The 12,287-nt window shown below is 40.7% G+C and overlaps 1 protein-coding gene across 1 annotated transcript in view; it reads left to right on the plus strand.

Moving 5' to 3' along the window:
- The window catches only part of GTF2F2 (general transcription factor IIF subunit 2), a 170,776-nt gene that overhangs the window by 151,438 nt on the left and 7,051 nt on the right, over window positions 1-12,287 (plus strand). Inside the window, exon 7 of the mRNA XM_050766237.1 lies at window positions 1,211-1,354. Coding sequence (XP_050622194.1) covers window positions 1,211-1,354 — 144 coding nt within the window. The remainder of the gene's footprint in view (window positions 1-1,210; window positions 1,355-12,287) is intronic.

A 12,287-nucleotide genomic window follows, 5' to 3' on the forward strand; every position in this document is an offset into this window, starting at 1 on the left:
CTGTTTTTTATTTCCATGTTAAAAATAAAGATGTATTATACAGGTGAATTTAGAGGTCACATGAAGTTTTAAATGGGAATTTCAGAAAAATGTTTTGCTTGTGCCTGAGGTGATAAGTATATACTTACTCCTTTCTCTTGTTAAACTAACTTTATTGTATGGGAAGAGAAACAGGTTCAAGGAGGTTGCACAGGGTCAGGATGAGAAAAGGTCCATGTCCTTTCCTTTTTACCAATGCTTCCCGAACTTTTCACTCTGTAAAGAACCTGTTCTATGATCTGCCTGCCTCCAAGAACCCCACGTTTGAAAGATGTGACCTACGACACTGAATCTGTTCAATAAACTGTTTTACTGTTAATCAAAAACAAAAGAACTACAAGTTAGAGTTTTCGATCAACACAAGCTAACCAGTTAACCACACTGAATTGATATAATTTTGGCAAAAGGCCTTTTTGGGGGGAAATGGGCACATTACGCGTTACATAAAACTTGAGGGGATAATGAAAGTGACTGGAATTATTACTAATTTAGAGCCTTAAAGATATGGGGACCCCTAGGAGTAACAGGTCCCAGGTTCTGAACTACTGTTCAGAGGCCTGCTGCCTCGAAACTTAAAATCTAGTCATTAATGAATGACTAAAAAGAGAATGCCTGGGCAAGTGTGGTGTCTCACACCTGATATCCCGACACTTTGGGAGGCTGAGGCGGGTGGATCACCTGAGGTCAGGAGTTCCAGGCCACTCTGGCCAACATGATGAAACCCCGTGTCTACCAAAAATACAAAAAATTAGCCGGGCGTGGTGGCGGGTGCCTGTAGTCCCAGCTACTCGGGAGGCTGAGGCGGGAGAATGGCGTGAACCCGGGAGGCGGAGCTTGCAGTGAGCCGAGATCGCGCCACTGCCCTCCAGCCTGAGCGACAGAGTGAGACTCTCTCAAAAAAAAAAAAAAAAAAAAAAAAATACAAAAAATCAGCCAGGCGTGGTGGCGGGCACCTGTAATCCCAGCTACTTGGGAGGCTGAGGCAAGAGAATCGCTTGAACCCAGGAGGCAGAGGTTACAGTGAGCTGAGATCGTGCCACTGCACTCCAGCCTGGGCAACAAGAGCAAAACTCTGTCTCAAAAAAAAAAAAAGAGAGAGAGAGAGAATGCCTGTGTTTCAGAGTGAGCATGTTGAATTGATGCTTTTATTTCCTTTGCTGTTTGCATATAGATTGAATATGAAAGGAAAAAGAAAGAAGATGGAAAGCGAGCTCGAGCTGATAAACAACATGTTTTAGACATGCTATTTTCAGCCTTTGAGAAACATCAATACTATAATCTTAAGGACTTGGTGGACATCACAAAACAACCTGTGGTATGTATATGTTCATACTAATCCTTTGAATATGCCCTCCTTCATTAACATGACATTACTGAAAGTGTATCATACATGGTTTCATTCATATTTACCTATGCTAATGACAAATTTTATGACAACAGTCAGAAAAGATGCCTTAATGCAGCCATTTTTTGGTAACAGCAGTTTTTATTTTAGATTTTAGTACACTTAATATCAACAATTCTTTATGAAGAAAAGAAGTTGTCCTCGTGTTCATTTATTCTTGACATTAAGCCTGAAATCTGTTGATAGCATTTCTGGTCTTTATTTTGTTTCCCTGTCTTCCTCTGAAAAAGCTTAACTCCTTCCCTTTTTTTGGAAAACGTGCCTCATAGAAGAATCACATTCTTGAAAGAATTATACTGTTTTGTCATTGTGGGAGGGTTTATCCCTGTCTTGTGGATTGTTCTCTGTGGATTTTTTTTTTTTAATTAGAATCTAAGTAGGTCCTTTTAAACCTGAGCTGAACTGCACTTCGTTATGCTTGCAGAGATTGTGATTAGGTTGGCCTGTTCCCCATTTTTAAGGACAAATTTAACAAATTGATATTTTAGAAAGTTTATCTTTGTTTTATAAATAGTCATTTTTATCTCTTCTCTAGGCTTTTGTGCATTTACTAGTAATTTGCATTAATAATCCATTTAAAATGATAGTAACAATAAGAAATCCAAATTCTTTCTCTAGTCTTTGAGTCACATTGTTTTCCATTTAATTTTCTCCACCGTATGTTACCACAGTATCAGATTAAGTATTTACTTATAGGTTTAAGAAAATTGAATGGAAACTCTTTTTTTTTTTTTTTTTTTTTTTGAGACGGACGGAGTCTTGCTCTGTCACCCAGGCTGGAGTGCAGTGGCCGGATCTCAGCTCACTGCAAGCTCCACCTCCCGGGTTTACGCCATTCTCCTGCCTCAGCCTCCCGAGTAGCTGGGACTACAGGCGCCCGCCACCACGCCCGGCTAGTTTTTTGTATTTTTAGTAGAGACGGGGTTTCACCGTGTTAGCCAGGATGGTCTCGATCTCCTGACCTCGTGATCCGCCCGCCTCGGCCTCCCAAAGTGCTGGGATTACAGGCTTGAGCCACCGCGCCCGGCCCGGAAACTCTTTTTATCTCATTTGCTTTACCATTTTGTCCACTCTGCCAGTATACTCAAGAATATGTTGATTCTTGCTGCTCCATTTATTTGATTCAGAATATGTAACAAAATAACCAATTTTTTAAAAATCTTAACATAACCAAATAACCTATTTGTGAAATAACTTGATTTTTTTAAATTTATACACAGCTTTAGGAAATTATTTATGAAATTTTAGTGTTCATTATACAGTTTCTTCTGCAGAGATTTCTTTACCATTGTACATCAACCTTTCACTTTTTGTTAAGAAATTTAAATTCCAAAAGATTTACTTTTTAATCAGAAGAAAGTGTTCATGGTGCAGTATTATCAATTCATCCCAATGACTTCACTCCCTTTGGCATCAAAGCCTTAGAAACAGCATTCTAAGCTAGATTAAAAAATTTTTTTGAAATACACTAATTCATTAGCCAAGCTGTGTTTCTTCTGTTTTAATGAAATTTATCTTTGTGTGTGCATATGTATATATACATCTGTATGTAAAGACCATTCCAGAAACACTGAAAACAGACAAGAGATTCTCATGGAATTAAGCACAAAAAATTAGATATGGAAAATAATCACTTGTAGAGGGGCATTCAGATGATTAGGGAAAAGTTTCTTTGCCTTCACATGGGATATAAGGTTTATTCATTTTGCATCAAAGAAAAAGGATTACTAGTATGTCTTTTGGTTTTGGTTAAGATATTTTTTATATGGTAGTACTCAGTGAATCTCTTACAACAGAACTTCTTAATTCCTAACCAGTGGGTGGACTTCAGGGGATCCATTAAGTTCCTGAATATCCTGAATATGTGCAAAAATATATGGATTTTTCTGGGGAACATATCATCCGTAGTTTGTATCAAATTCTCATAGAAGCCACTGATATTGAAACTAACTTTTTAAATAATAGTTTTATTATTTAGAGACTAAATTGCCTCAATAAACGTAAGATTCTTGAAGGCAGAGTTGTATGCTGTTCCTGTCCTTAAATATTCATACACCCCATAGTGTAAAATATGGTAAAAATTCAGTAAATATCTCATGAATTGATTTGAAAAAAGAAAGTCCTCAGTCTCCAAGGGCCCACCATATTTTCTTCAGATGGATTTTGGCAGGCCTCTCACGTCATTTATAGTGAAGTTGGGGGAAAGAGTGCCAAGAAAGTGTGGAATGCCTTCCCCAGGCTGGGTGTAGGCCAGAGGTAGGGTTACCTCCACCTAGAGGAGAGGGCAGAAAGTGGTCAGCATGGATTCCAGTCCATTGACTGGGAAAGAAAATTGCCAAAGCCTAGCTCTCCCCCAAGTAGGCAACTATCCCCCTTTAAAAGGATCCCAGGACATAAGTGAATCTGTACTAATGGTCATCAGTACCCAAGAGACTTGAGGAGTCTATTCTAGCATGAAGATCTGTGGTCCAGGGAAAGGGATGTCCTGGTATAATAGAAAGAACCCTGGATTTGGAGTATGAGATCTCAATTCAAGTCCCGGCTCTACCATTTAGCCAAATAGTCCTGGACAAAGTACTTAAATACATTTAATACATTACTTATATATTTAATATTTAGTTCACAACATATGTAATAATATAAAATTTGCCAGTATGTTCAAATTATAATTTTTTTTGGCGGGGGAGGGGGTTGTTTGTTTGTTTGTTTTTGAGATGGAATTTTGCTCTTGTTGCCCAGGCTGGAGTACAATGGCACAATCTCTGCTCACTGCAACCGCCACCTGCCAGGTTCAAGCGATTCTCCTGCCTCAGCCTCCTGAGTAGCTGGGATTATAGGCGCCCACCACCACACCTGGTTAATTTTTGTATTTTTAGTAGAGACGACGTTTCACCATGTTGGCCAGGCTGGTCTTGAACTCCTGACCTCAGGTGATCTACATGCCTCAGCCTCCCAAAGTGCTGAGATTACCCGTGAGCTACTGTTCCTGGCTAAAACCTTCATTTCTATAAGCAAAATTATTGGCTAGAGAAACTGTGCTTGCCGGGCGCGGTGGCTCACGCCTGTAATCCCAGCACTTTGGGAGGCCGAGGCGGGCGGATCACAAGGTCAGGAGATCGAGACCACGGTGAAACCCCGTCTCTACTAAAAATACAAAAAATTAGCCGGGCGCGGTTGTGGGCGCCTGTAGTCCCAGCTACTCGGGAGGCTGAGGCAGGAGAATGGCGTGAACCCGGGAGGCGGAGCTTGCAGTGAGCCGAGATCGCACCACTGCACTCCAGCCTGGGCTGGGCGACAGAGCGAGACTCCGTCTCAAAAAAAAAAAAAAAAAAAAGAGAAACTGTGCTTAGGTCCCGTCTTTTTCTCTCATTTGCCAGTATGTGACTTACTTACATAAGCAACTAGAAAGAGTGAAAGTTACTCATGGAGGGCCGGGCGCGGTAATCCCAGCAATTTGGGAGGCCGAGGTGGGCAGATCACAAAGTCAGGAGATCGAGACCATCCTGGCTAACATGGTGAAACCCTGTCTCTACTAAAAATACAAAAAATTAGCTGGGCATGATGGCGGGTGCCTGTAGTCCCAGCTACTCAGGAGGCTGAGGCAGGAGAATGGCGTGAACCCAGGAGGTGGAACTTGCAGTGAGCCAAGATTGCGCCACTGCACTTCCAGCCTGGGTGGCAGAGGTGAGACTCAGTCTCAAAAAAAAAAAAAAAAAAAAAAAAAAAAAAAGGAAGTTACTCATAAAGGAGGCCAAGCTGTGGTAACTGATATAAAGTCAGGGACATAGTATCCATTTAAAGAGATATTATCTTAGTCTGTTTTTTGTTACTTATGATAGAATACCTGAAGCTGGGCAATTTTAAAGCAAAAGAATTTGTTTCTTAAAATTTTGGAGGCTAAGAAGTCCTGGGTCAAAGGACCACATCTGGTAAGAGGCTTTTGCTGGTGGGGACTCTGCAGAGCCCTGAGGCAGCACAGGACATCACATAGTGAGGAGGCTGAGTGTGCCAGCTCAGGTCTCTCTTCCTCTTCCTCTACCTCTTTTTATAAATCCACCAATCCCACTCCCATGATAACCCATTAATCTATGAATGGGCAGAACCCCCATGACCTAGTCACCTCTCAAAGGCCCAGTTCTTACTACTGCCACATTGGGAATTAAGTTTAACGTGAGTGTTAGAAGGGACAGATATACAAACCATACCAGATATTTTTATAGGGTTTAACTTCTGGATTTTTCCCCCTTAAAAATAGAAGATTTCAGGAGGCCTATTATTTCTCCTGGTACTCTGGTTTTTAACTTTGAATGGGTTATGTCTAGCTTTTTTCACATTTTGTTTTATCTGTCAAATAGAAGCATTTACAGCATTTCCTTTGAAGATACAAATCATGAAAAACTTTTATCTAATTGCTCCCTTTGAAACACCAAACTGCCAATACCACTTTGAGCTTCAACACTCTGTTTTCTGTCTAACAGTGTTCATTTACCAGTGTTCCTCTACAGCATACTTGTATTAAAAAGTGTCATTGAAAACTAGCCCTGATTAGAACTGGACCGCTTAATTTCCTTTTGCACCACCTATCCAATTTCAGGTCAGGATTCAGAAAAGTTTATTTTTATTTTTGTTTTTATTTCTTTTATTTTATTTATTTATTTTTATTTTATTTTTTTTTTTGAGATAGTCTTGCTCTGTTGCCCAGGCTAGAGTGCAGTGGTACAATCTCAGATCACTGCAACCTCCACCTCCTAGTTCAAGCAATTCTTCTGCCTCAGCCTTCCAAGTAGCTGGGATTACAGGCGCCCACCACCACACCCGGCTAATTTTTTTTTTTTTTTTTTTTTTTTTTTTTTTTCTTGAGACAGAGTCTTGCTTTGTCCTCAGGCTTGAGTGCAGTGGCACGATCTCAGCTCACTGCAACCTCCGCCTCCCGGGTTCAAGAAATTCTCCTGCCTCAGCGCCCCCAAGTAGCTGGGACTACAGACATGCACCACCATGCCTGGCTAATATTTGTATTTTTTAGTAGAGACGGGGTTTTGCCATGTTGGCCAGATTGGTCTCAAACTCCTGACCTCAGGTGATCTGCCCATCAGGCAGGCTGCTTTCTAATTTCTATATTATTAAGAATCATCATCATTAATCCTAAACCAGGTATGTAGAATATGTAGAGTGTAGAATTTAAGCTTTATCTTAGTTCAGTTTCTACTCCAAAAGGAAAAATAGGTGTTTTTAATGTTTGAAGCTTATTCTCAAATTTACTACTACTTAATAAGTGCTGTTTTTATTATAATGCTTTGCACTGACATATATTCACTTGGTTCCTTTTTTCTTTTCATTTTTCCTATAACTGGAAATTTTTATTTTTAAATTTTTATATTTTTATATTTTAAATATGTATTTTTTTATATTTTAAAAAAAGACAATCAGTTTCCCAACAGAGCATATTGATTAATGACAGCCCTCTTTAAGACTGCTTTTAAGAAATAATTATTTGCTAATTTATGAAGTAGAGCCTTAATTAAAAGTTTTAGACTATGAAATGTGATATAAAATAAACTGTCAACTATGTTGACTATAAGTGGGTGAAATTTAATCACATTTATAAAATTTTAATACTTTCTTTTTGAATAGTGATTTTAATAGAAGGATCAATGATCTACTACCAACTTTATTATGGAACAGTAACATTTCCCCTTTTAACTTCTTATATGGTTTTGTTTTGGCTCTTTTTTTTAGAAACAGGGTCTGGACAGGTGAGGTGGTTCATGTGAGTAATCCTAGCACTTTGAGAGGCCGAAGTGAGAGGATTGCTTGAGCTCAGGAGTTTAAGACCAGCCTGGACAACGTAGTGAAACCCCAACTCTACAAAAAATGCAAAAATTAGCTGGGAGCGGTGGTGCACACCTGTAGTCCCAACTACTCTGGAGGCTGAGGTTGGGAGAATTGCTTGAACCCAGGAGGCAGAACTTGCAGTAAGCCAAGATTGTGTCACTCTACTCCAGCCTGGGTGACAGAGCGAGACCCTGTCTCAAAATAAATAAATAATAGAGAGACAGGGTCTCGCTCTGTGACCCAGGCTGGAGTGCTCATAGCTCCATAGCTCATAGCATGATCATAGCTCACTGTCACTTCGACCTTTGGGCTCAAGCAGTTCTTCCACCTCAGCCTCTTGAGTAGTTACGACTACAGCCATGCCCCACCACACCTGGCTAATTTTTTTTTTTTTTTTTTTTTTTTTTTTTTTTTGAGACAGAGTGTCACTATGTCGCCCAGGCTGGAGTGCAGTGGCGCAATCTCGGCTCACTGCAGCCTCCGCCTCCCGGGATCAAGCAGTTCTCTGCCTCAGCCTCCCGAGTAGCTGGAATTACAGGCACCTGCCACCACACCTGGCTAATTTTCTTATTTTTTAAGTAGAGACGGAGTTTCACCATCTTGGCCAGGCTGGTCCTGAACTCCTGACCTCGTGATCTACCCACCTCTGCCTCCCAAAGTACCGGGATTACAGACATGAGCCACCATGCCCGGCCCACACCTGGCTAAGTTTCTAAAAAATTTTTGTGGAGACAGAGTCTTACTATGTTGCTTGCTGTGGTCTTGAACTGCTGGCCTCAAGCAGTCCTCCTGCCTCAGCCTCCAGAATTGCTGGGATTGCAAGCATGAGCCACAGCATTTGGCCCTTGTTCGCTTTTTACCTCATCCTGAATGAGGTGAAATTTGGGGTGAATTTAGTAATATAAACAAATGAGTCAGAATTTTATGTAAGATATTATTACATGGATAAGAGCAGTATCTGGGATAGGTACCCAGTAAACAAAGTTTGATATTTATTTGTATATAGAATTTACATTGAATTTTTAATTAAGCAGTAGGCCACAAAAATTATATTTTCTGAAAAATGCCCTTACCAATAAAATCTCCATACCATCCTTCCAGTCCCGCTTGATTTTAAAGAGAGGTAAAATATATATATATATGCCTTTTTTTTTTTTTTTTTTTTTGAGACGGCGTCTTGCTCTGTGGCCCGGGCTGGAGTGCAATGGCACGATCTCGGCTCACTGCAGCCTCCACTTCCCAGGTTCAAGTGATTCTCCTGTCTCAGCCTCCTGAGCAGCTGGGATTATAGGCACCCGCCACCATGCCCGGCTAAAATTTTTAAGCTTATTAACTGTCTGCTGATGGTTTTATTTAATTCCTGAATACACTAGAAAGACTTGGTTTTAGGCTTGCCACCTCTATGGAAATAATTTCCCTCAGGAAAGAAATAATTTTCTTTGTGTTGGGCTCTGCATTTAAGAAAACATTATTCTGTGGTTTTGAATTGGTGTTCAAAGCCTCCCATTTCTCTGTCTGAGCAGGTGGATTCAAATACCAGAGGATAAACCAACTGGCAGAGGACCTTGTAGTGTCAGCACTGGCCTTCTTCAGTTCTGTATTGTGGCATTACAGAGCCATTTCTTCTTTTTGGAATGTCCCAAGACAGCTAATTCAATTATAGATTAACATACAGAGCCAGCCACTGTTTATTGGATATATTACTTTACCCAGATAATTGGATAATAAAAATAGTCATCTTAATCTGTTGTTATAAGCTGAAGTGTCCTCCCTTTTTCCTCTCCATTTAAAACCTTTTATTTTTAGTACAAATTATATATACATATATATATATATATACACACACACACACATATACATACACACAAAATTTTTTTTTTTTTTGAGATGGGGTCTCACTCAGTCACCCAGTCTGGAGTACAGTAGCGCTATCTCAACTCACTGCAACCTCCGCCTCCCAGGTTCAGGCAGTTCTCCTGCCTCAGCCTCCCAAGTAGCTGGGATTACAGGTGCATGCCACCACACCTAGCCAATTTTTTTGTATTTTTAGTAGAGATGGGGTTTCACTGTATTAGCCAGGATGATCTTGATCTCCTGACCACATGATCTGCCCGCCTTGATCACCTAAAGTGTTGGGATTACAGGCGTGAGCCACCGCGCCTGGCCAATTTATACTTTCTTAAAAGTGTGTAAGTTCAGGCCAGATGCGTTGGCTCATACCTATAATCCCCAGCACTTTGGGAAGCTAAAGCAGGCAGATCACTTGAGTCCAGGAGTTCGAGACCAGCCCTGGGCAACATGGCAAAATCCCGTTTCCACAAAAAAACTGAAAAATTAGCCAGGCATGGTGGCGCGTGCCTGTAGTCCCCGGCTACTTGGGAGGCAGAGGTTGCAGTGAGCCCGGATCGTGCCAGTGTACCCCAGCCTGAATGACTGGGAGAGGGAGACCCTGTCTCAAAAAAAAAATTTTTTTTAAAGTATAGTTCAGTGGACTTTAGTATATTCATAGAGTTGTGCAACCAACACCATAATCAATTTTAGAACAGTTCCATCACCCTAAAAAGAAACTTCATACCCATTAATAGTCACTCCTGTCTCTTCTCCATTTCCTTTCTCCATTTCCTTTCTCTCCCCTACAGGGAACCACTAGTGTTACTTTCTGTCTCTATAGATTTTCTCTGGACATTAATATGTATGGATATGTGATCTCTTAAACCTGGCCTCTTTAACTTAGACATAATATTTTTATGTTTTATCCATGTTGTGGCACATACCAGTACAGCTGTCCTCAGTATTCATGAGAGATTGGCTGTGAGACCTTCTGCAAATACTAAAATCCAAGGATGATCAAGTTCTGGATATAAAATGGTGTTTTTTCTTTTTATTATTATTATACTTTAAGTTCTAGGGTACATGTGCACAATGTGCAGGTTTGTTACATATGTATACATGTGCCATGTTGGTGTGCTGCACCCATTAATTCATCATTTACATTAGGTATTTCTCCCAATGCTATCCCTCCCCTCTCCCCCAACCCCATGATAGGCCCCAGTGTGTGATGTTCCCCACCCTGTGTCCAAGTGATCTCATTGTTCAGTTTCCACCTATGAGTGAGAACATGCAGTGTTTGGTTTTCTGTCCTTGCAATAGTTTGCTCAGAATGATGGTTTCCAGCTTCATCCATGTCCCTACAAAGGACATGAACTCATCCTTTTTTATGGCTGCATAGTGTTCCATGGTGTATATATGCCACATTTTTTAATCCAGTCTGTCATTGATGGACATTTGGGTTGGTTCCAAGTCTTTGGTATTGTGAATAGTGCCGCAGTAAACATATGTGTGCATGTGTCTTTATAGCAGCATGACTTATAATCCTTTGGGTATACACCCAGTAATGGGATGGCTGGGTCAAATGGTATTTCTAGTTCTAGGTCCTTGAGGAATCGCCACACTGTCTTTCACAATCATTGAACTAGTTTACGGTCCCACCAACAGTGTAAAAGTGTTCCTATTTCTCCACATGCTCTCCAGCATCTTTTTTTATACATAACCTACATGCATCCTCCAGTATACTTTAAATCTTTAGATTACTTGTAATATATAATACAATGTGAATGCTATGTAAATAATTGTGATACTATATTGCTTAGGGAATAGTGACCCAAAAATGTCTGTATATGTTCAGTACAGATGCATTAAGAAAAGAATCAGAATATTTTTGATCTGCCATTGGTTGAATCCGTGGATGTGTAACCCAAGAATATGGAAGGCTGACTGTACTTCATTTCTTTTTGTTTGCAAATATGTATTATAGTATATATATACCGTATTTTGTTTATACATTGGTACATTTGGGTTGGACGTTTGGGTTGTTTCTACTTTGGGGCTATTGTGAATAAGGGTGCTATGAACATTTGTGTACAAATTCTCATGTGAATATATGTTTTCATATCTCTTGGGAGTGGAATTGCTCGGTCACATGGTAGCTTTGTTTAGCCTTCTGAGGAACTGCTAGACATGTTTTTTTTTTTTTTTTTTGAGGCGGAGTCTCGCTCTTATCGCACATCCTGGGGTGCAATGGCATGATCTTGGCTCACTGCAACCTCTGCCTCCCGAGTTCAAGCGATTCTTCTGCCTCATCTTCCCAAGTAGCTTGGATTACAGGTGCCTGCCACCACACCTGGCAAATATTTTGTATTTTTTTTAATAGAGGCAGGATTTTGCTATGTTGGCCAGGCTGGTCTCAAACTCCTGACCTCAGGTGATCCACCCACCTTGGCCTCCCAAAGTGCTGGGATTATAGGCATGAGCCACCACGCCCAGCCTAATACAATTTAGAAGCATGTCTTTAAACAAAATTAAAAGTTTTGGCCTAAAGAAAGTAAATTTTGTTTACCTGCAATATTCAAACGTGAAACATTTCATCAGTGCCAGACAGAGGAGATGTTACGAACGTGAGATAATTTACTAGCATACAAATATTAACGCAATACTTGCTTTTTCAAGATTTGGATTAAGCAGTAAAGTAGAGCTGGGGGAAAGTGGAGTAGGGTTTGCACCATGACCATTTCGTCACCCATCTGTGTGCTGCTTAGAGTTTTTACAGGGAGGAATGGAGACAGTGGGACCCTGAGTGGAAGATAGGAGGCAGGATCTAATGGGGAAGAAAAAGTGAAACCAGGAGAAAAGGAGAAGAAAAATGCAGAAATGGTCTGTGTTTCAGAGAAGTCTCCTAGCATCACCTTCCCTGTGAGTGAGTGAAAATGTCTATTGCATTTTCTGTATTAGGCCATTCTTGCATTGCTGTAACAGAATACCCAAGACTGGATAATTTATAAAGAAAAGAGATTTGGCCGGGCGCGGTGGCTCACGCCTGTAATCCCAGCACTTTGGGAGGCCGAGGCGGGCGGATCACAAGGTCAGGAGATCGAGACCACGGTGAAACTCCGTCTCTACTAAAAATACAAAAAATTAGCCGGGCGCGGTGGCGGGCGCCTGTAGTCCCAGCTAC

Source organism: Macaca thibetana, chromosome 17 (assembly GCF_024542745.1).
Source record: "Macaca thibetana thibetana isolate TM-01 chromosome 17, ASM2454274v1, whole genome shotgun sequence".
Classification (NCBI taxonomy): domain Eukaryota; kingdom Metazoa; phylum Chordata; class Mammalia; order Primates; family Cercopithecidae; genus Macaca; species Macaca thibetana.